Genomic DNA, 23,536 nt, shown 5'->3' with positions numbered 1-23,536 from the left:
AGGTTTTCATGGAAATAAACCATATGGTAATAAACCTCCAGTTAATTAAAAAAAAAAAAAATCTCTAAAAAGATATTTACTGAGTCCGGTAGCTACATCTGCTCTTCTTCTACACATTCTCTTTTTCTGTGCAATGTGTTGAATACCTCAGAGACTCGCAGCTCTGCTGGGCCTGTGTCTCCCACAGATTAGAACACCAATACACTTTCAGGAAGACCCACCTTTTGAGAAGTACTCACATTTATAATGAACATAACTTCTCATGTTGCTAACTAAAACTAGTCAGGTTCATCCACGTTCTGTATTATAGCATTGACTACCCTAATCCTACTTTTAATTATTTTTTTTCATTCCTTTATTTTACAAGCAGTATAGCAATGGGATTATTTTGAAAGGAAGTTATGTTTAGATGAGCACTCATTTATGGAGAGGTACTAGAAAAATATCTTCGCGAGTCTTTGCAAATATGGTTTTCAAGTTACTGTGGAGAAAGAAATGCTGCTTACCACATGGCATGCACCTTTCCTCCTCATGGTCAAAGTATTCATCATGAGAGCAGTTGTAACAACCTGAAGAAAGAAGAAGAGAAGTTTGTTTTACATTTCTCAGAGAAAGGCAATTATTTTTTACTATTTATAATTGAATATATTATATTTCTGTTACTAAAAAATCATATCGATTGCAACATCATCTATTCAGGTAAGTATTTCTGCAATCATTCTCAGAAGAAGGTTTTATCCATGTAGGAATTTGTTTGGTTTCTCCAGCTATATTGATTTGTTTAATAAAAATATTAATTGCTCTCTCCACATGTTTTCTTTCCTAAGTACAGTGTTATCAGTTAATACCAATTTTGATTTGGTGCAAGTATTTCTCTTCCACATAGGCTGAGACTGACATAAAGCTAAATGTAGTACAGCTACTGAGTTGATTATGTATTTAAAACACTACTGGTAAAGGAAAGATCAGCAAAATTTCTTCAAATATGACATCAATTAGATTACCATTATTCAACTGTGGTATGACATTTAAAAAAACCAACATTGAAAATAATGATTATATTCCTGTTTCCTGGTTTACAGTAGTAGAAGTTATTACCTTCAATATTGACATATTTGTAGTTTTGATTTGGACAGTTACAAGGCCTGTAGTGCCAGGTGCATTTGTCATCATTGTAGCCAGAGGAAAAAGCATCATCGATTCCTGTTCTTTTATGAGAATTGTAATACTCACAATAGACAGCTTAAAAAGGGAAAAGCAAGAGACAAGGCAGATTAGTTTCTTTTCAAATTAATAGCATGCTATTTTCAAAGTACTAGAAGGAGGACATAATTAATTAACGGTTGGAATTAAAAAAAAAACTTCACTGAAGTGATTAGCTTCTAATGTAAATTTGTATTTTAACTCTAGGAAGTCAGTTTCTTTTTTGCAATACAGTATGCAGGCATTTCCACAGCTTTTAATGTACAATATATTGAAATGTGGAAACAAAACGATCGAAGATGACAACTCTAACATTGATTTATAGCATGTTGATCCTCTTTGTTTCCTCTATATGTGCTGTTCTGGAACAACTTGATGTTTTTTTCCTGTTTTACAGTGTTCCAGCCAACACAGCTGTCTTCATTCCCTTGACATCCACACAGAAGGTGATTTCATCATAGCTCAAATGAAACATTTTTTTACAATTTCATACTTTCTCTGCTGCCAAACTCACAGTGCATTATACAATGATAGCAGAAGAAACAGTCTGCTTTCTGTGACCACATTATTTTCTCTCTCATTACTCCATGGTAAAAAGAGTTAAACAATTTGGGTAATTAGCAGAAAAGTACAGATTTCAAAACCCAGCTGACTGAGGTCAACTCTTTGCCCACAGAGAAAACGCAAACTTTGAGGTGGTTATTAGTAAGTTATCTATGTTTCCATATGAATATGCTGACAATAAAAATCTCTTAAACCTGTTTAAGGAGAGCTTAAAGGAACTTACGACAGAACTCGGGGGTCCTCCAGTCAATGCAGACGCCTTTTTCCAAGCACGCCGTGGCATAGACTGCGATGGCGTCACACATGCACTGACAGTCCCCTCCAACGTCACACCCACAGGAGTCTCGGACACAGGCCTCATAGTAGGGCATCCGATTCACCTGCAGGGCAAAAGGAAGGGATTCATTTCCAACATGATTTTGTGCCTATTATACTCTAGGTGTGTGCATAACCACTGCAACATTATCCACATTTCTCACTGGTTTTCACCACTTGAAAATGCATCGATCAATATCAGGCATCACCAACAGACTGACTAATTCCTGATTCTTAAGTCTTCATTCGTTTTTCACTCTTGTAGTTTTAACTAATCAGTTAATACCACACCTAGTTTTTGTATTTATTTGCTGGTGAAGAGCAAATTAAAAAAAATTAATATAAATGTGAGCCACAGAAAATTTTAAATGTATTTTATTGAAACATTTTGACGAACAGTAAACCACCTGGAGTGTGAACATTTGGAAGAATAGAGATTATGCCTATAAATAAAAAGAAGAGCAAATAAATTCTTACCTTATTGTGACAGGCAGAAAAAACGTTGCTGTTGATGATGGAACATGTCTTTTCTGCCCATGCTTTACGATAAGGGTTCTTGCTACAGGGGTCCACTACAAAGTACACATCCCCACAGAGAGGATTCTCTTTCCAAGAGTTGACAAATTCCAACTCATTTGATGCCACATACTTGCTTCGAGTTTCAAAGTCATCCTTCATGTTGCCATTATAGTTCCCACACAAACCACAGATTGTTTCCTAGATTCAATGAAAGCACCAGTATCAGTTCAGCAAGTTGCAATTCTCACCTTTCCTTTTGATTACTGATGGTTTCCTGTGCTTTAGGAGTGAATGTCATCTACAAATACTCTCTTGTACATTCTTAGTGTCTTGTGCATGGGTTTCTCCTCTAAACTGTATAAACTGTCATCATTTAGAGATCAAATTCAAACATGCAGTTGCATAAATTACAAACACTTAGCTCAAAAAATTTCCTGAATTTAGTACAGAAATCCCTTAAAAGTCAGCCTCTTGTGAAGGTCTCTGCTGTTTTGGAAATAATGATAAAAATGAATTGCTAGTAGCATTTCTGGAAAACTTTTGCCATCACAGAGATTCAAGGCAACTGTGATCAAATGTGCAGTTCAATCTGAATTGAAGGACACTACTGAGGAAGTTATTCTGCAATACCTGTGTTTCTCTGGAGATCTTGATGAAGAAGTTCATGTGCTTATTCCAAATAAGGGTCATGTTGTATTTTCCTGGGATAATGACATCAAACATCAGGTGAAGAGCGTTCTTTTTCACTTTGTATTGTACACCAGGATTTTCCCCAGAAATAACGAAGGTTTCATCTCTCAGTATGATTGTCAGATTCTGGAAGAAAATTTATGTGAAAGTTATAACTTACCAAGTTTCAGTATTTTCCTTGCTGAAGTTCAGATGCTGTGATACTACAGCAGGAAATCAGTATCTTTTGACTGAGCAATTCACTGCAGAGTAAGCTTCAAAATTTCCTAGCTTTAACACAGGCAAGAGTCTTGGAGAACAAAACACAACATGAGAATTAAAAAAACTCAAGCAAACAACTATGGCATTTCCTACTAAAACCAAGGCTCTAGTTTTAGCACATAATTTCACTTAGAAGACCATCTCTTCTAACATACAACCAAAGCTTCCAAAAATTAAGAAAACCTGGTCTTAAAATCTATTCAGCTGGATAATGGCAGAAAGAAGAGCTTACCCCAAGATAAATGCTGATGGATCTGGAGCACGTAACTCCTGATTTCCCACAGATTACATTCTCAGTAACAATTTTGAAAGAGGAAACAGGTCTGTTAACACTGCAGCCATCCTAAAAAAAAAACCCAAAACAAACAACAAGAAGCACAAAAGCCCAGTAGATTCTCTGCCTGAAGTCTTCCAAGTTAAAACATAAAACTATAAGAAAATACAGGATGCTTAAAATGTCACGACTAATTCTGTTTGTTTTGGGAGGTGATGACCTCTGCTTTGCTGGTCAAACTGACATAACTTCCCTAAAAGACATATTTGTTTGCTACAGAATACAAAGACTATTTAAATATATTATTAAAAAAATCTAAAATTGGTTATAATTGCATGAAAAATATGCTTTTTTAGAAGTAAAATATTTTTATTCTAAGTGTTGAAATAAACGTAATATATAGAAACTCAGTAAGGGGTTATAAAAATTCAAAATGCTGCACTGTTTATTGATGTATCCTAGCATATTTTCATTAGTCATTTAAATCCAGCTATTTCTTGATGCTGAGATGCTGCTGAAATAACCAGGAGGAAGCAGGTTACCATAGCTAATATGTATTCACAGTTGCCATCAAACACAAAACGCTGTCCATCAAAGGTGGTGATGTGGCCCTCTCCATACAGATTACAGGTGGAGGAACACCTTGTTTTCTGAACACATTTCCATTTGCCTTTCATGCAAGTGCTGGGAAGTGAGAAGAGAAATCACACTCAGATTTCAAATAAATGCCATCTTAACCTAGTTCTTTTTATATACATCCACTTTTATTGATAACATATTCTATTAATTGACTAATGTACACTGAGACCAAGTAACAGTTAATATAAGAACCTCATTAAAATTTGTGGACTGCTTAGAAAATGAATTCATAATAAAGAAGAAACCTTAAATAATTTTTGTGCTTTTTTTTCATGAAAGAAATAGTATATAAAACCCGTTTACTTTTGCTCTTAATGAGATCAGAAGTCATTGTTCTGTGTAGTTTGGGGAGTGGTGGTATTTTTTGAATAATACATTAGTAACTGGAAAGGGAATAAAGTACTTTGAGAATGCTGCTAAACAGATGGGAATCTTTTTGCGGGTGGCTGTTTTTATCTACAGAAAAGAATAAAGATTATGCCTTCATCTTTATTTAAGTAGAGTTGTTAATAATACTTGGCTTTATATAATTTACAGTCACAGGCCCTACTGGCTGCCTTTATTCCTGAATATACATAAGACAGAAATTATCCCTGAAGCTGGTACATTGACTCTTATCTATACACATATTGTCAAATGCTAAGCTTCTCTCTCTGTTAATCCTTGTACTCTGTCATGGTATTTCTTCTTTACAGCTGTTGCCATTTCCAACTCTCCTGTCAGTTAAACACTTCTTTTTATGTAGTTGTACACTTTAGTGAAACAGAGGATCTGCAATGAAAAACTCTGTGATTCTTACCAGATCTCACATTCAGTCTGGATTTGTTCACCTCTTCCATAAGCAAGGCCGCCATATTCACACGGACACTCCTCAGCTGACACACACCCACCATCAAGATTTTCATAGAGGCCATCAGCACAGACACAGCCTGACTCACACTTTGTGGGTATCTGGGAAAGGTCAACAGATTGCAAAACAAAAAGAAAAGAATGTGAGATACATTTTATCCTAGATGTGAATGGTGTCAGGAGCGAACCTGTGCTAAGTTCTGTTTTGGCTTGATTTTAGTTTTGTGATGTTCCTTGTACTAACATGCTGTCAATTGAACTAGTTTCACTGAAGCTGTAACATATACTTGTGGTGTGAGATACTAAACATACCTGAAGACTCTGAAAAATTTATCTTCCAATCACTATCAGTCTTCCAGAAAGAGCACAACAGAATATTCTTCATATCAAGGAAGAATATCTTATGTTTCATATCTTATTGCAATTCTTCCAATTAGTCTGTTTCCTTAATATAGGCAAACCCTATCAGGACAAGCCCAGATGTTCACCTAGCCCAGGTTTCCTGCATTCTGTGATCAACAGCAGCAGAGAGTTGAGAAAAAATAGAACAGGAAGCATAAACCCTGTATTTCCATTGACATGGAGTCACAGCCTATGGAGTACCTGAGCCAGACATCATAACCATGTAGTTAAGAATCCTTAATGGATTCTTATTCTATTCGTTTAATAGAATTTAATTCATGCAATTAATTTCTTTAATCACTTCTTAAATATATATACAAATTGTGTGTGCACAGCCTGATATTTAACTGTATCATGTTAGATAAAATTTAATTCCTTTAATTACACTAGAAGGAATGTCGTCTAGTTCTAAGTAACAACTAGAACATTCCACCTCTCTCAAAAGGATGAATATCACAGAGCTGTGAAACTCACACATTCAATTCCAGTAGCCAGCATCTGACAGGTAGGGGCACATGCAGCTCCATACTTGTTTTCTAAACTGTCAGAACATGATATGTATTTCTTAGGAGCTTTGCAGCTTTCTAGAAAAAAGGAAGAAAAATGAACATTTAAGAGAAATTAACATAGAAGAGAACAGCAAAGTAGTAATTTTACAACAAAGTTTCTAAGTAAACAATATCAGACCCATACCTGCAGGATTTTGAGGTTTGCCTGTGCAACTTAGCCTCCCATTAACACAATAGCTAGGGAGGAAAAAAAAAAATCAATGAAAATCTCTTCTGAGAAAGAAGTTTTGATGTTTTGCAAAATTGTTTGATTAGAAATGTTTCGCTCATGTTACTACCTCCTTCCCATCCTCTGAAGTGGAATATGAGTCAATTTGTCTCTTCACTTTTTGTATTATACAGTAACAACAGATTGGAAAGTGAATAGTAGGCTATTACCACTATTACCACTAGTAGGCAATTGTCACTGTGAGGATGGCCTACCAAGTCATTCCAGAAGTTTGTATATAGCTAAGTGCTGTTGACGAAGTCTCCCATTAGGAATAATCAGATCTTAACTATTATTTTCTATTTTTCTCTGTAACATTTTCAAGCTTAAGGTAAGTCAAATGCTTTCTGTTCAGTTAAGAGTATTTGTAGTCTAGAAAAGGGTAAAAAAGATGTCTTGAAAAATAAACTTATGCTATTAAAAATAAAGGAGACTATACTGGTTTGGGCTGAAATGGAGTTAATTTTCTTTGTAGCAGCTCAGTGGTGCTATGTTTTGGATTTGTGATCAGAACAGTGTTGATAACACAATGTTGTTTTAGCTGGTGCTGAACAGTGTCCCAGCATTCTTGCTCCTCATGTTGTCCTGGCAGGGAGGAGGCTGAGAGTGTGAAAGCTGGGATGAGACACAGCCAGGACAGCTGACCCCACTGACCAAAGAGAGATTCCATACTATACCACATCAAGCTCAGCAGTAAAAGCTCAGGTAAAGAAGAAAGAAGGAGGGATGTTCAGAGTTACAGCACTTGTCTTCCCAACAAACCATTATGCACGGCAAATTCATGCTTTCCTGGAAATGCCTGAATAGCTGCCTGCTGACGGGAAGTTCTGAATCAGTTCCTTACTTAGCTTTGATTGTGCATGCTGCTTTGCTTATTAAATAAGCTTTTTGCTTATTATGAATAAAGAAATTTAGTAAACTGCCTGTATCTCTACCCATAAAGCTTCTTGCTGTTGTCCTTCTGATTCTCTTCCAGATCCAGCTGGAGTGAGTAAGTGGCTGCGTGGTGCTTGCCTGCTTACTGCAGTTAACCCTCGACAGACACAGGAAGACCCCTCACCTCCATTTTCAATTTGTTCACCTTTAAACTTGACACACTTACCAGGTGATCCCACCAGTTATTGTTGACTGGTCAGGCAGAATGTACTTCCTGTCTTCTAAGTAGCAAGGACAATGAGATTTACGAACACACTCACTCTTGTGGTTCAGGTACGTTCCTTTAGGACACTGGCAGCCTTCAACAGGAATATCAGTTGGATGGCATTCCAGGGCTCGATTGGAGAGTGACAAGCATGTCCTGTCACATGCCTGAGTGTTGTAGCTAAATGTCTGATTGCCAGTACAAGTAATAGCTATAAAACAAGACAAGAGTGTATGTTAAACTTCATTTACTGATCCTCTTCCTTGTGAAAGATAATGTCCTTGTGCTCATAATGTACTGCTTCTTTTGTGTCAACAGCTTCAATGCTTAAAGCTTCCTATTGCTTCTCTTCCTGTGGATGTGGAGCTCTAGCAAAACATATTGCAGACCAAGGCTTAACACCAAACTATGCAGGTGTTTGGAGGTTTCATGCAGGTAAAATATCTTACTGCTTCTTTGTGTATCTTGGAATTTAATAACGCAAAGGGAAGCTTAGCAGAAATATCAGTGTATTTTTGAGTAACTGTGAAACCTGTGCCTATGTCTGAGTTGCAAAATAGTAAGATAAAATCTGCAGTCAGTTTTCCCTAGTTCTTTCTCTTTTTACGGGATAGCTATTTTTCCATCTATTCTGTACATTAATTATGAAGTCCTGGAAGCATCCACATGCTCACCTTAAAGCATATGAATAATGTTTTTCATATAGTCTTGAAATAACAATCCTGTTCTGACAGACACCAGAAGGGCATCCAAAAGTTGGATATTTGTTACCCACTTTCTGCTCTTCTTTCTGATCACTATTTCCTCATTCCTCATCTGATGGCAGACCAGTTAGAGTTGGTTCAGGTACTTACTGCAATTGTCCATACTGCTTCTCCAGTTCTCAAGGATTAAGCCCATGGAACTGCACACTCGTGCATACGATCCCAGAGCAGAACAAATATAGGGAAAGGTCTCTTCATAATTACAGGCCTGGTAGACACATCTCTGAAACCCAAGACATGGAGAGTATTTTGTTACTGGGGAACAGACATTTAAAAGTGCTAAACCCTAGGGGTGTTTAAAAAAACGTGGATGTGACTTCTAGGGATGTGATTTAGCAGTGGACATGGCATTGTTATATTTATGGTTGGACTCCATGATCTCAAAGATGTTTTCCAACCAATATTATTCTATTCTGAATTGCAGAACTAAGTCATACAAGATACATATTATTGCATAACTAAAACTGATGGAAAATATCTGAGTAACTGCACTGCTGATGTAAATAAAATATACTTAGTACCTAAAAAATGCCTTTGTTTGCTGCTTCTCATTTTTATTTTTCAAAATTTTCTGTGTAGATTGGCAAATATATCGAGCTCAATTATGCACATGGTAAAATCAATACTTTGCACAGTTAAAGTTGTTGTCATGGACAACTGCAGCATGAGCAAAAATATTTTCTGATTCACAGGGATGGGACTGGTGCCTGTGACCAAAGAGACTTTCAGTGTGGTGGAGACATGATTTTTCAAAACCACACCTGTTCCTAAGCTTCTCAGCATTGCTGATTCAATGCGTGGGACACCGTATATGAGTCCAATCTGGTTTATATTTGGACTCCCTCTGTACAACATCCATCATAACTTCCTACCTTGTAGAAAGGAATAGGGTTCACCACAGCATGGCATTTCTCAAACACTGTACCCTTCTTGGTAAGAATGGAGCAGTGAGTCTCAGCAGATATTTCTAATGAAAGTAAATAATAAACATTAAAAAGGGAAAGTTAGGGGGAAAAATTGAAAAAGAAATTTTTAAAATATTTCATATTTTAGGTGAACTTTTGGCAATGATGCATTGAAGAATAGGACAACTTCCTAGCTTGTTAGTTTTTAGACTCTATTCTTGTACCAGCAGTTCAGTAGAGCTTTTTTTTTCTTTTTCACTTTTTTTTTTTTTTAAGGCCAATAGCAATAGAGACTTGGGAAGGCAAAGCCTGGATTTCAGTCATGGTACTGCTGAGCAAGCCTAAGACAACCGTGGACATTGCAGTTTCACTAGACAAATCACCAAACCCCTCTCATTCATCATCTCAATCCCAGATCTCTAGAATGAAACCTGATGAGCTTTCACTTGATATGTATTCTAGAAAACAGCAAAGTCTTGTTGGTGGCAATTTGTGATGCTCAATCCTCTCAGTCTCTGCTTCTGTCCAGCTCTCTTATTTCCCTGGTAGGGGCTTATGAAAGTGTCAGACAAAGCCAGCTGGAGAATTCATTTACCACAGCCTCATCTACTTACTGTTTAGTTGGCTCAAAGCACAAGGGTCAGTCTCTCTCTCTAAGGCAGGATGGCAATTTCCTGCCCTCCAGGAATCTACAAACAGGGAGGCTGTCCCTTCAGTGATATCCATGCTGGTCATGAAGTCATCTGTAGTGTCTCCATTGTAATTGCCACACAAACCTGATAACATTGGAAATGCAAGGGATGGCTGAAAATTTAAAAATGTGTGCACAATGCCTATGTTTCACTCTATAACAGTGAGAAAATGGATTCAAAAGCTCTACATGGAGTGTCAATGAATACTCAGGTCAAGCAGCCAGAGAATCTTGATTATGTACACATTCAGTCACTGAGTCTCTGCCTCCTCAAGTAAAGAGTGTCAGCTTCTATTCAATGACAAATTCATAAAGAGGTTGTTGTCTTGTTTTTAGAAAAAAGTAGTTTTAAACAATTTAAAAGAGAAAGACCATGAAACACTTTTGCAGTTGCACGTTTTCTTATCTATATTAAATGCATAATATCAAAGAATATGCATTTAAGCTTTTGTAAAAGCTAAAGCCTCTCTGTAATTCCCCATAATCAGCATGCAAAATATGCCTGTGTGGCTAATTGTGCTGTTCAATAAACATAAACATCTCCATCTGGTGATTACCAGCTGAGAAGCTCTTAGATTCTTAGGCTCATTGTGTTTACAGTGGTCGTGCACTACATTCAAAGAACCGTGTGCTCCAAGATGCAGAGACCACACAGACTTATTTGTTGCTCCTTCATTGTGTAGTAAAGCACATACTGAAAAAGGCACACATAAACTCAAACAGAACAGAATTGTATTATGCATGAAAAATGTGACCCATCTCATTTCTTCGATTTGTTTTAAAGTTATTAGCAGAAAACTAATTCTTAGCACATCAGTTTTCCATGCATGATCTGTTGGGTTTTTTTGAGAAAAAAATTTATTTCCTAAAAGATGAATACTAATTTCAAATACAAACTTTCAAAATTATACTCCCTACATTTTCTCCTTTGCATGGGGACTAGATTACTTACCTAGTGTTCTGCCTTTGAATTGTGATCCAACTTTCACATAGGCCTGGAACACAGGTGATGTTTGAACTGCAAGTTCCAGCCCGAAGTTTGTATGCATTTGAACATACATGGAGGACTGTCTGAAAACGGTGATGTCTCCTGAAGGAACAAGCATGTTTAAAAATAGAGATGTTGGTGATACTGCAAGGTAACAATTTTAACACATATATAAGTGTTCTAGCACTCTGTCTACAACTCTTCTCCCACACACAACTCTCCACAGAGGAACAGATGCAGCAGGAAAGACTGTAACCTTCCTCTAAAACTCCTGGTATTAGCAATTGAGAAATTGCAAAAGATGCTGGGTTGTGTAAAACAGACATTTAATTTAATTTGGATATAACCTATATTCCCTTTTTTTACCTGATCTGTAAGGCAGCCGCTTAAGTTCATCATCATCAGTAAGGAGATCATTCTGAGAAATCACAATTTTGTCCTGTAAGAAGAGGACATGGAACCAGGAGTAATTATATTTACAGATGGTATTTATATGTTGAGCAACTATATTGTTAATGATCTATGTAAAAGAAAAAAAAATAATTCAAGCATTTTCTCACGTTATAACATGCTCCTTTTAGTTTTCACTTTGAAAATACTTTCCTGAGTTGATGTAACAACTGAGGTCTTTACTGTGTATGCATGAGCAGAAACATATCTTCAGTATTTATCACCCATAACTTTCAAGTTCAGGCTACTAAAAATTACTTTGAACACTTATTTTGTGAATATAGTGATGAAATGCTGGATGGAACCTGTGGAGGGAATACCTACTTTTGTAGATTGGTAAATTATAGCACTAAGTGATGTCTCAGAATGAGAATAACCAGTCTTTTCATAAACAGCCATTAGGGTTCCATTGTGTGGCAGGCTGGAACTCTGGAGGGAAACAGGAAAAAGAAGTAAAAAGAGAAGCCTATGTCAGTATAACAATGATTTGTACAATAAATGTGTATCTTATGAATATTTGAATACTCAGCTTGTGTTCCAATAGGAAACCAAAGACAGACTAAAATATATGTATTTGTTATTTTCTGTTTCTAGACTGCAGGAAATTACCTTCATAAGAACATAAGTGCAAACCCCATGGAATCTATATGGCCTTGAATCAAACGTGGTAACAAAGGAGCCTCCTTCCAGTGAACACCTTCCAGGGCAGGGCAAGTCTTTGCAGTTCCACTGACCCATCACACATTTACTGTAGAAACCAAAAAATTCTGTGTAAGGTTATTCTTTTCTTCACGCTCTAAAAACTCAGCTACTTCCTAGTAATGGAATATGTCATTTTCTTCTCTTCTCTCCTTATGCTTTCTATGCTTTGATTTTCTTTGTCTATGTATATCAGTTGAAGTCGCTCATCTTAATTCCAAGTTGCAGAACTCTTGTATGGACTATCAGTAAACTTTCCTGAATCGTGAAAGGTGCTGCCCTTCGAAAGGTTAGGCAGAATTTTCCAATTTTTTGGTGAAGGTACTCTTCATTCTCTCATGGAAGTACCTGTTGGTACTCACCAGGTCCTACAAGCTGCTTTCATTGTCTCACCAGGAGCATATGTTTTCCCATTCAGTGTACATGGACACTGGCTAATGTGAACACATGTCCGATTCTTCGAGATATCATCAAGAACAGTTCCTGCCAAAGAAGATAAACAAAATATTTTTCCCCATCCTCACTTAGCACTACAGTTATTATGGCTTGAATGCTTTCTGAAATTAGCTTGAGAATGCTATTCTTGCACAGCCAGTGCCCATACTTGGAGATGTAACATGCAGGAAATTTTCTCCTAATTAAATAAAACTGAGTCTTCACAAATGACAAAGGCTTTTGGCTACTTTGTCATATGAAAGTGCAGCCAATTATCCTATTTTGACATGCAAATGATTGTAATAATCACAATTTCTGTAGCAAGTTCATCTTGAACTATTTTAAAGGCAATTTACAAAATGCCCATAATATTGCAGAAATCCTCTGAGGGAGGCATGCTACCTCTTCCTGGTGCCTGATCAATGTATATTTTAGTGAAGAACTTTAAGCAGATGGCATATCATTATCCCATCACAAATCATGGTCTTGTGAGGAAAATGTTTTCATAGCTCTGTTCTTGCAAAGAGTGACCAACCATCTTTGGAGGACCGTGATTACTCAAGACTCCAGTTACATTATGTTACCTGAGAAAGCAGTACAATGCCTTGAAATGCACAGCTAGTTCATTATTAAGCAGTCTATTCCACTTGACTGGATATGTGCAAAAAACATTCGTGTGATCCATTAAGAATATGATGAAATGATACCTTCTGGACAAAAGCAACCATAGGTACAGTGACTGGAACAGCTGTACTCTGGGTTGGAACAGGTTTTAATACATGGAGAACCACATTCCTCATAGATTTGGTTCGCAGAACATTTTCCCACAGCTGCAACAAACAGTGGGAGTGTTAAGATTTTTAAAGTGTAAACATAGAAGAATGTTTCATCTGCTACCTAGCAAGGAAAAGACCTTCTGATTTCTGACACTAACATTCTTTTACCCTGCCTCAATACTCATTTCATCATCTGAGTATTCACAGTTACCATCATATTTACGCTGGCTTTTTTTCATTTTTCATGCTGTACTTAGTGGAAACATTTTTCAGAAGCTTGAAGAATGGCAAACAGGCCATAGTGCAGCCTAACGAATTACCACAAATCAGATTTTCTGTAGCAATTCAAGGTTTTACTTCTAATCAGTCATTGTAAATAAAAAGGCTGAGCATCTGAAAAAGGACTACTGAAAATCATCTGTGAATAAAAGGAGCGATGGCAATTGTTAGCAAAAAGGTTCAAGGACTTCAGGGGCTCTTTAAAAGTGCTCTCTCTTCACTTGCTAATTTGCTAGATACAATAATAAGAAAACTGTGCTGTGAGCAAACAGCCTCATGCTAGAAGTGTGAAAAATTTAAGTTTTCACTTGGTGGATGTTTCTGTTTTATTGTCACTGATCTAGACATAGGACCTATGTTTTGAGCTTCCTTCTCCTTTGAGGTTTCCCTGCTCTCCTTCTTATAACTTTATCAAAGACCACTGTTCTCTGTAGAAAATTGTTTGATTAAAGACAGTAGGAACTTCTTTTTGTCGGTTGTTTTATATCCCAGTTATTTATCATTATCCCTCTATTTAAGACATAGAAAAGTTAAGCACAGTCTCTCATGAATAAACCATTTGAACTTACAGCAGAAGTTTTCAGTTCTCCAGTTGAACACCATTTGGTGGGACATAGCACATTGCCTGGAATACTCAGACAGTGTAGAGCAAGTGCAGTTGTTTTGTCCTGGCTCACTGCAGTCCTGCATATCGAGCTGGCAACGAATGACAAACCCATCTTTTGGTACACTGCAGGTTGGTGACACCAAATTAAGTAGCTGAGAGCAGATTATGGCCTAAATAAAAAGAGAAAGAAAATTGTTCCCAGTGGTGTTTCCTTCATATGAAAACCACAATGGAATAACATTGCTAGTTATGATTTTCTTGTTGGCTTGTTTGTTTTTCCCCCTGCAGTTTAATAATTGTATTTGACTTAAAATGTGTGAGAAATCCACTGGTAGAAGGGAATATAAATCCATTGTACAATAGGAGGATATATTGAAATAATTCTGCTTCTCATTATGTTGAAAATTAAGTCGCTTTCTATGCCATCGACCCCCCTAAAAATGGCTGAGAACATTATAGACAGGAAATGTGTTGTCTCATGGAAATTCAGTTCCAGGACAAACATCCCAGATGTGAAGATCACAAAATTCATTCCTCTTTGAGCACACACTTGGTGCATTTCTCTTGCCTGCATGTTTGTGTTGCCTATCATGCTGCTTACTGCAGTATAAGGTCTCAGAGGTTCTCAGGCACACTGATTTTCTTTTCATTTAGAACTGTAAGTGATAACAATTGACAGTGGTTGTCCCTGTTATCAATGCTGTTATCTGGCATAATATTTTAGGCATTGTGAATATCTTCAAGTCTGTACAGTTTATAGTATCAGCTGTTAGAAAAAAAGTTCTTAATGCTTCACTGGTTTCCATCAATTTCCTGTGATGACCTGCATGGAATTCCAGAAAGCTGTGAGCTAAATGCTGGTTGATTTTTATGAGTGATTTAAATCTAGCCTTAAAAACGCCTGGGGGCTTTTATTAAAAGGTATTTTAATGCAAAGAACTCCTTTTCTTTCTCATATCATGCTATACAAATGTTGACTTTACCTGTTTTCATGGAAGTCAGTTTTATGAAACCACTGCCTCTCTGTTGTTGATTTCTATCTATCTATCTTGCCCCCCCCCGCCCCCCTGCTAAGAATCCTACTGCAGAGAAGCCAATAAGATCTTTCTTACATATTTTTTGTGAGGAACAGTGGAAATTGGTATCTCCTCGGACAGGCAGATCTCTGATGGATCATCCATTTTTTGTAAAGCAGCAAATTTATATGTATCGAGCAATTTACCTGGAAATTGAAGGGTTAAAATTTGTCAGGAAAAAACCTGCATTGATTTGTTTACTTGTTGCTGTGATGTAGCAAAACTCAGATTTTACTCTTTGACTGTTAAATGGCCTACTAGTTAATCTTCCCAATGACAACCACTGTCTCTTGTGAAAATTAGGAGGGTGTGATCCTTACCACCTGTTTATAAAAGATAAGAGTCCTTATCACTTGTGTGAGGAACCCACTGTATTATGCTCATAGCAGATAACAGAGTGTAGCATAACCATAGGAGAAGTATGTTGGTGCCCCAAGGGACTGCTTCACTCAATTCTGAAACCCAGCAATGCTATCACAGTATTCAGTTTTCACCTTGACTCACTTTACTTCATTCTCCTTCTGTCTGAAATGTCCTTGTTTCTTACCTTCACGCACAAATTCATTCAATTCATAACCATCATAGTTCCCACACATTCCACATGTTTTCCCCATGTATTTTTTTTCAGCCAAAACCTAAAATAAAATAGAACAAAACATTTAAAAGGATCACCCTAAGTAAAATTAGCTGCACAGCACTACCTTTCTCAACCAAATTCAGTTCAAGCACCCAATTAAAAGTGATTCTTCTCATTAATTTCAGTGACTTTTTTGAAGGGTTTTGTAAGCAGTGACATCTTTTCCCAACAGGCAAATAGTGATTTTTTTAAAATTAGCATTTAAAGAAGAATAAGATTTGAAGATGCTTACAGAGAATTGAAAGTAGATAATATTCTAAGGAGCCAGAAAAAAAAAAAAAAAAAGGAAATTAATGCTGAATGCTTGCTAATATCTTTGTTGACAGACCATGAATTTCAGGTTTCTTCTCTTAAGAAACTTAGGGTTACAGGAAGAAAATCTGTTTCAGAAGAAGGTTATTCAGTTCTTCGTTGCTCTGGAGACTAAAATGGTAGTATTACTGGCTACAAACAATGAATTATTATGAAAATCTTAGATCAGGGGAAATAAAACTATATTCTTTGTATAGTCAGATTAACCCATCACAGTAGCATTTTCTCTTATATACGTGTTAGTAATGCTGATAAATCTCCCAGAAAATTTATTATATAAGACTCTTCTTGGTTTAGCAAACTTATCCATTTAGAATTCAGTGTCTTTTGTGGCAATAATATCACAGGTCACACTGAGAAAATGTATTGGGGATTTTGGAGGGAAAACTTGAAAAGATTCAGAAAAAGGAAGGAAAGAAAGAAACTGGTAGAAGCACTTAATGTTTGAAACCAAAAGAGGTCCCAGGGAAGCACAGTAGAAAAGACTGAACGATGGCATACAGTATTAAATTCTACACAACTTTAAACAGCATCTCTTCAGCAAAACATTGCAGCTGCTGGAATACCCTGAGGAAAGATTAAAATGTGTAAAAGTGTCCACAGATCTCAGCACTGGTGGCTTTAGTGCTGCAAATGAAAGTAACATGCAAAGTTGTTTATTTCAAGAGGAAAAGATAAATATCAAAATAGTAAATACATGCAAAAGCACCCATTAAGTTCAAAGAGTTCTTGTCATTCCAGTAAATCAGTGAGAATTTTCTTCTCTGCTCTATGAGAGCATTTTACTAACCATGAGGTAGTCATCATTGTTCCACATGACAACCAGCTCCATCTCCATCAGCTTGGCCACCAGGCGGATGTTGCGTCCATAAGGCGCTATTTGGATTCCATTGCTGGTGTAAGGCAACTGAATGACACTGCAATAAGGTGAGAAGAGAAACCAACCTCATAGCAAGATTATGCAGGCATTAGTTATTTATTTTGGGTATGATACATGCACAGTCTGAGGACTTGCAGCAACATGAAACAGCATTTTTTTCCTTTTTAGCTGTGACATTTCAAAACATATGAAAGTTTCTATTGACTGAAAATCCATGTCAGCAGTTTCATAGAAGAATCACCAGAAAATGGGGTGCATAGTGATTTTACTACTGACAATGTTTGCACAGGACTTGGCATCTTCACTTGGTTTGGTTTTATTAGAGCATAGTTATATGTTCCAAGAAGTTGTAACAATAAAGTTTTTGTGGTAGAACTAATGTTGATTATCCTGAAGAGATTCTATGGCCTGTTAATGTAAGAATTATTGTTATGACAGAAAACTGACAAGATTAGAGAAACCCATAAAGGGAATGTTGTAGAGTGTGTGTGATGGGAAGCAATGGGAGTAGAGTCCAGTTAGGCGTGTTAACTTCAGTAATTTGTTAATTCATTTTTGACACAAAGCGGTCTTTAGTGCACCTGCTATATAACTCCCTGCCTTCTCTGAACACATCATTCCCCATTCATGGCAGAATCTTACCCAACACTCCTGACAGAAATGCTGCCTTTCTCAACAATGACAACAGAAGGTCCAAGCTCAATAATGATCCTTGCAATTTTTTTGTCCAGCCCACGACGGAACTGAACGTTGAAGTCTGGGCTGGTCTCATCACATACAGTTGCAAAGATGTAGTTGCAAGTCCCAGTGAAGTCATACTGGTATTTATCAAAGGTTGAAAAATGCCCTCCACCCCATGTAGAACAGGAATCCTTGCTCAAAACTATAAAACAGAAAGAAAAATGGATTTAGGTCTCTTAAAAACCTATTTGCTCATTCTGATTAGCATTTCAAATAAAAATACTATGACAAGCTATTAAGTTTCTATTCAGATTAATTCTGTAAACAACATTCTAGCCCTCTATTTTTTTTTTTTTGTAATCTCAAAATTTTAAGTCATGAAGTGAAACAATATTAGGAGTGAGAGCAATATTCTCGTTTACTGTAAGCAGACAAGGATTCCCTAGATTCCTAGCTTGGGAAACACCCTTCCAACTCCTTCCAACTCCTTCAACATAAAGATTTACCTTCTTATTTCAGTCTGCTAGATCTGTTTGCAAGGGTGACAGCTTGCTTCTGGACAGAGCTTTAACATCTCAAGTACAGCATTTACCAAGCTCCCTATGTCATTACTGTATCATGATTAACTGCACAGTCAAATCACAAGATATCCAAAGACAGTCTTCAAAGCCCAACATGTAATTCCCCACTCTTTTGGCTCTGTGTTTGTGTGACAAAGTTCCAACCAGTTTTATAAATATATGGAATGTTTTAATCGGTTTTCATTTTTAAGAAGTAATCTGAAATATTCATCTGAATAGACAGATTTTCAGATGTGGAAATGAACCATAAAAAAAGATACAACTCCAGCACTTGCTGTTAGATAGTTCTGCACCTACTTACAGCATTTGAACAGGCCCTCTGAAGCTGATAATTTTCCTGAAGTAACAAAAATCATGTCCTCAGTTCTGTATTTGTAGACTTAGATTGTTTCTTTTCATTTTTTAATTATTTTGCTTATGGTGTCATATGAAACTCAGGTATTTTAGAATATACCTTAGAGTCACAAAGTATCGGATAAGTTTATCAAAGTCTACATGCAATTTATATTTATTGTTTTAAAGCCAAAACATTTTTTTTTTTAACTCTGAAGGAGTGATAAAATGACTACAGAATGCTACTGGTTTTATCCAGGTCATGTAGAAAATACTGTTTCCCAATGAACTGTTACCTGTTGGCAAAAAGTACTCCTCTTCCACACTTCTGTTCAGTCCTGAAGGTCTGACTGGAAAACAGGAATTGGCTAATTGTTATCATTGATCCTTCATGCCCAAGTCCAACTAGTTTAATACATTGTGCTTGAGTGATACTGACCACCAAACCTCAGAGTGTGCCAAGGAAAGATTACCTGAGGCTTCACAATGGTCAGAGTGCAAGAGGTGCCCCTTTCAATAAATATAGGAGCATGGTCACTGTATTTGTTTTTATTTAAATCTTATCAAAGAAAAATAACAAATGGGAATGTCAATAACTCAAGGAAGTTTAAATCTAGATTATGTGTTTGTTTTTTGAGTGCAGCTTTTATTAAATAATACCTAGGGATTTTCTTTTAATTTTTCCTTATCCATGCTCTACTGTTTCTCTTGGTGTAAGAACAGACAGAAGACAGAGATGAGTTCCTGAATATTTGGGAATTTTTTTGTCTGATCACAAGTCTTCAACTATTTTTACTTTTAGGATGAACTTCATATAGCTTTTCCATGCTTATACTGAATGAGAATTCACCTAATTCAAGCCACTCTCAGTTTCTTCTGCCTAAAGAAATACTCCTTATTATAATAAATTTGCATTTTATATAATTCTTTTTGTTCTACACCTCCACATTTTCCCCAAACTAGATAACGAATTTCATTCAACCACTGATAGGCAACAAGCTTGGGAGTACATAGAATTGCTTTTTAACAGTATTCAGAAGTAAAGCAGATACTTCAGTGTAAAACATTAAAATTATGAATTACTAGGAAGATTGTCTGTGAATAGAGTAGGATAGAAAAAAATTCAGAATATTAGGACTGATATCCATACTTATCTAGAAAGGATCTTGTGAAAATTTTGTGTTTTCAGAAGGCCTATAGCCTTCTGTATCCCGTAGCAGAGGAACATCATGTACCGTAAAATGTATCATGTTAGCATGATGACATTTATGCATTCTTGCCATGGACACGAAAAACAAAATGTTTATTGAATGAACTTCAGATTCAGAAGTCAGTGCCTCGCATTTCTTCAGAAAAGGACATGTGAAAAATTGTGTTGTTTCTGCCCAAGGGTTGATGTAGCTCTGTATTTTATTTCCAGCAGAGACCATTAACAGACTGCCCAAGGGAAGACCACCATCAGGTCAGGCATATACACTTCCACAGATATTCTCTCAGTCTCCAGCTATTTTCAGTTCAGGGAATTTTGTGAGGCTATTGGGATTTTTCTGCTTACCCCTCCCTTGTACTCTGGCTTCCAAGTCCTTGTCCACCATCCTTTTGAACAGAACCAAAATTTCTTTGTAGCAGAAAATGTCACAGTAACTACAGTCAAAATTTGCCATTAAATTTTAATTATGAGTTAACATTTTAATGATACCTGCCTTTCTAACAGTACTTCTGATAGCTAATATTTTTAGTACTTTAAAGCTATAATATGCTGGGTTTTTTTTTTGCTTTGGCATTGCACATTGTTTTACACAAGTAAGATAGTAGTACCGTACTATTTGTATTTCTCAGACTCAGAAGGACTAGCACAAATTCACAGTCAGTAGGTGGCTGGAGTTAATTTGCACATATCTGGATGGATGCACACAAGCCATTCTTTGGATTTAAAGGAAAACTGCTGGTAAACTACCGGAAGTGTGGCAGCAGCTGGCACAGCTGAGTGTTGACACACAGATCTGTCCTCACTCTGACTCCCCTCTGGCTGTTGGCTATGAAGGTGAGGAAGAAGTATTCCATACTCTGTTCCTTTGCATATATTTTTGTTTTAACCTGAAATCTTTAAAATCATTTTCACAGACCTAATCTATATGGAGAATGAGCTTTATTTACTTTCCTGGATTTTGCAATATCAAAAGAATCCATATCCTAGATTTTTAGGTAATATTAGGCAGTAATACGTAGGAACGAAAATCAAACATACCACACAAATGACCCTAGTAGCATATTTCTAAATGTGGAAGGCTACTAAACTGCTCACAGTTTCTATTCTTAGGCATCAAAACCTCAGCATGGCACAATAAAGCACTTTCCATTTAGTTTAAAACTTACCACAGTGAGACAACGTATTATACAATCTTTTTACATGTGAAGTCTTCATTCTAAAATTTAATGCTTCAAAACATATGCTCCTTGAGGCAAAGATTTATTTTTATTATGTGGTTTGTACAGTGCCTTCTGCAATATGGACTTGATGCTGAATACAGTTGTCACTCACACTTGAATGCAAACATTAAATACCAGGTCAGACACTTACTTCTTTGCAGAGATTCTTTCTGTTTTTGGAGAAAAATGTGGGACCAATAATTTCCTTCAAAAGCTGTGAAAGGAAAAAGAAAACATAATGAAGTTATCCTCTGAGCAAAAGGAAGTTGAATGTTTGTATATTTATTTATTTATTTTTAACCATTTCACAAAGCAGGGTCAGCACATATGAGTTGTGTCCTGCCACACAAATCTGAATGGAAATTATAATGGAAAATCACATAATTCATATTACATAATTAAGGTATAGAAAATTCTCTATACTGGTCAAATGTTATCAAAATTTGCCAAAAATCCTATGCAATATGAAAACTCCTGTACTTCATACTAAAAACCTATGTTCCTTTAAAAAAAGTGGGATAAATCTTTCCTCGTGTTTTTGAATTCTTGTTTCCCTGTCTGGGTAGAAGTAGCGGAGGGAATAGCCAAAAGTGTGAAAATATGGGAACAGTATTGTCCTGTGTGTTCTTCACAAGAACCACGGGATCTGGAGCTGAAGAGCAGAAAATCCTCCAGTGTAGTTGTTGCTTTTGCTGCTCACGTTAAGGCAGAATGATGAAAGCTGTAACCTGCTCCCTTTCGCACACCTCTTCACAAAGCCTGGTTTGGTTAGGAGAAGCCCAGGAATGCTTAACAAATGCCGAGTGCAGTGTGGTCCCCCTTCCATCTCAAACCCAGACCTACTGCATGAGCACAACTGCTCCATGTCCTCACACATACCCAAAGGCTCTTTCACCCAGCTGTTCGCTCCAGCACTGCTGGAGTGAGTTCTCAGAGTCAATAGCTGGGTGGTAACAACCAAAGCAAGATGCAGGAATAAAGACCTGGGGTGCTTCAGAAATGTGCTGCTAATTTTTAAATTTTCTCATGCCTGGTATTTCTTAGATAGCAGGAGAAAGTATTTTGTAGAACCCATGTAATTCTCTGTTACATGTTTAAGATCTTTTGCAACATAGAAAATGTTGTGGCAGAAGGTTTCTTTCATCAGATAAACCAGGCCAAATCTACATACGTATCTATATATACACTACAGCTCTGCAGGGTGCTGTTGCTTCCTTGGATACTGCAGTGAGGGGAAGCCTCCAGGGAGCTCACCAGCTGTAGCAGACTCTCAGCCAATTCCACGCTGTGCTGCTGAAGGTAAGGTAATATTTGCCAGGTGGTACCTCAGGTGAGGCTCTGCCTTTTATGTAAGGCTAGGTTAAAGCACAAGAGGGAATTTTGGAACTGAGTGTTTCAGCACATGCTTTTGCTTTGGATCTCAGGTCCAGACATCTCCAACATTCCTATCAATGCCTCAATTTTTCTCTGAAACAACACTTACTGAAAAAATATGTTATCTGGATAAACTAATCTACATTTTTAAGAGCTAAAACACTACACTGGTAGAATAGCAGACAATAAATATTTAGGCATAAGGGAAATAAATCAAGGATATAAATTCAGTGACAGAGGTGCTCCCACCCTAAATGTTCTAATAGCTTAAGATGGCATTTATCTCAGCCACTCCCAAACTGTCTGACACACTCATCACAAAATCATTGTAGATCCTACTCATGCTGCCTTGTTGTCTAGAATTGGTCAGCACTGGCCAATAATTGTTTGAAATTTTGCCAGTGTTTTAGAAAACCTCCACAGCTGGCCTGCAACTCAACAGGCATTTCCAAAATCCAGCGTGCTCCTTCCAAGTTCCCAGTGAACCATGCATCACAGTAAGTACACCACAAAAAGGAACGGTCAGTTTGTGGCTTTCAAGCTAACATTCTTCATGCCAAGAATTGCTGCTGCCTTTTTTGAACCCTTGCATTTTGACACCTCCATTTGTTCAATAATCTATTATTGTTGTTTTTACAGTTTTCCATTTGTTACAGTTTAATCCTAAACTTCAAACACCACATTAATGGGATTTAGGAGTGTGTAACAGCTGCCTTCCACGGATATTTGATTTGCAGGAATTGAATATATGCCTAAAGCATTATTTAAGTCAGATCTATCTAGAGAGCTTGATGTAAAGCAAAATGTCTAATAATTAATGGACAAATATTTTAGATTAGAACAGACAGGTCGGTTTACAAAGCTTGTTTGTCAGCTTTTCAAACTCAAACATCTAAGCACGGCAAACAAAACTTAACACATACTTCAGGTTTGGTATTTAGATTAAATCTGTACATAATAATCATCCTGGATTACATGGAGGTATACAAGAGTTATATTGAAAA

The 23,536-nt window shown here is 36.8% G+C and overlaps 1 protein-coding gene and 1 long non-coding RNA gene across 2 annotated transcripts in view; one reads left to right on the top strand and one right to left on the bottom strand.

Moving 5' to 3' along the window:
* Positions 1–1,408: 1,408 nt before the first annotated feature.
* The window catches only part of LOC138111371 (mucin-6), a 34,356-nt gene continuing 12,228 nt past the window's right edge, over positions 1,409–23,536 (bottom strand). Inside the window, exons 4-29 of the mRNA XM_069016991.1 lie at positions 21,310–21,372; positions 20,284–20,324; positions 19,025–19,078; positions 17,776–18,016; positions 17,044–17,170; positions 15,852–15,939; positions 15,341–15,450; positions 14,191–14,398; positions 13,274–13,396; positions 12,494–12,614; positions 12,042–12,180; positions 11,757–11,861; positions 11,349–11,421; positions 10,947–11,084; positions 9,918–10,079; positions 9,271–9,365; positions 8,489–8,621; positions 7,596–7,845; positions 6,410–6,462; positions 6,191–6,300; positions 5,265–5,416; positions 4,369–4,510; positions 3,785–3,895; positions 3,232–3,417; positions 2,560–2,799; positions 1,409–2,147 (exon numbers count right to left, since the gene is read on the bottom strand). Coding sequence (XP_068873092.1) covers positions 1,977–2,147; positions 2,560–2,799; positions 3,232–3,417; positions 3,785–3,895; positions 4,369–4,510; positions 5,265–5,416; positions 6,191–6,300; positions 6,410–6,462; positions 7,596–7,845; positions 8,489–8,621; positions 9,271–9,365; positions 9,918–10,079; positions 10,947–11,084; positions 11,349–11,421; positions 11,757–11,861; positions 12,042–12,180; positions 12,494–12,614; positions 13,274–13,396; positions 14,191–14,398; positions 15,341–15,450; positions 15,852–15,939; positions 17,044–17,170; positions 17,776–18,016; positions 19,025–19,078; positions 20,284–20,323 — 3,372 coding nt within the window. The 5' untranslated portion in view covers position 20,324; positions 21,310–21,372 and the 3' untranslated portion in view covers positions 1,409–1,976. The remainder of the gene's footprint in view (positions 2,148–2,559; positions 2,800–3,231; positions 3,418–3,784; positions 3,896–4,368; positions 4,511–5,264; positions 5,417–6,190; positions 6,301–6,409; positions 6,463–7,595; positions 7,846–8,488; positions 8,622–9,270; positions 9,366–9,917; positions 10,080–10,946; positions 11,085–11,348; positions 11,422–11,756; positions 11,862–12,041; positions 12,181–12,493; positions 12,615–13,273; positions 13,397–14,190; positions 14,399–15,340; positions 15,451–15,851; positions 15,940–17,043; positions 17,171–17,775; positions 18,017–19,024; positions 19,079–20,283; positions 20,325–21,309; positions 21,373–23,536) is intronic.
* LOC138111373 (uncharacterized) lies at positions 6,589–13,435 on the top strand. Its single transcript, XR_011151355.1, has 5 exons — positions 6,589–7,198; positions 7,470–7,702; positions 7,953–8,069; positions 10,988–11,133; positions 12,027–13,435. It is a non-coding gene; the product is annotated as an uncharacterized lncRNA (long non-coding RNA).

This window comes from Aphelocoma coerulescens, chromosome 5 (genome assembly GCF_041296385.1).
Source record: "Aphelocoma coerulescens isolate FSJ_1873_10779 chromosome 5, UR_Acoe_1.0, whole genome shotgun sequence".
NCBI lineage: Eukaryota > Metazoa > Chordata > Aves > Passeriformes > Corvidae > Aphelocoma > Aphelocoma coerulescens.
The sequence above is the reverse complement of the archived record's forward strand: the minus strand, read 5'-3'. Positions and strand labels throughout refer to the sequence as shown.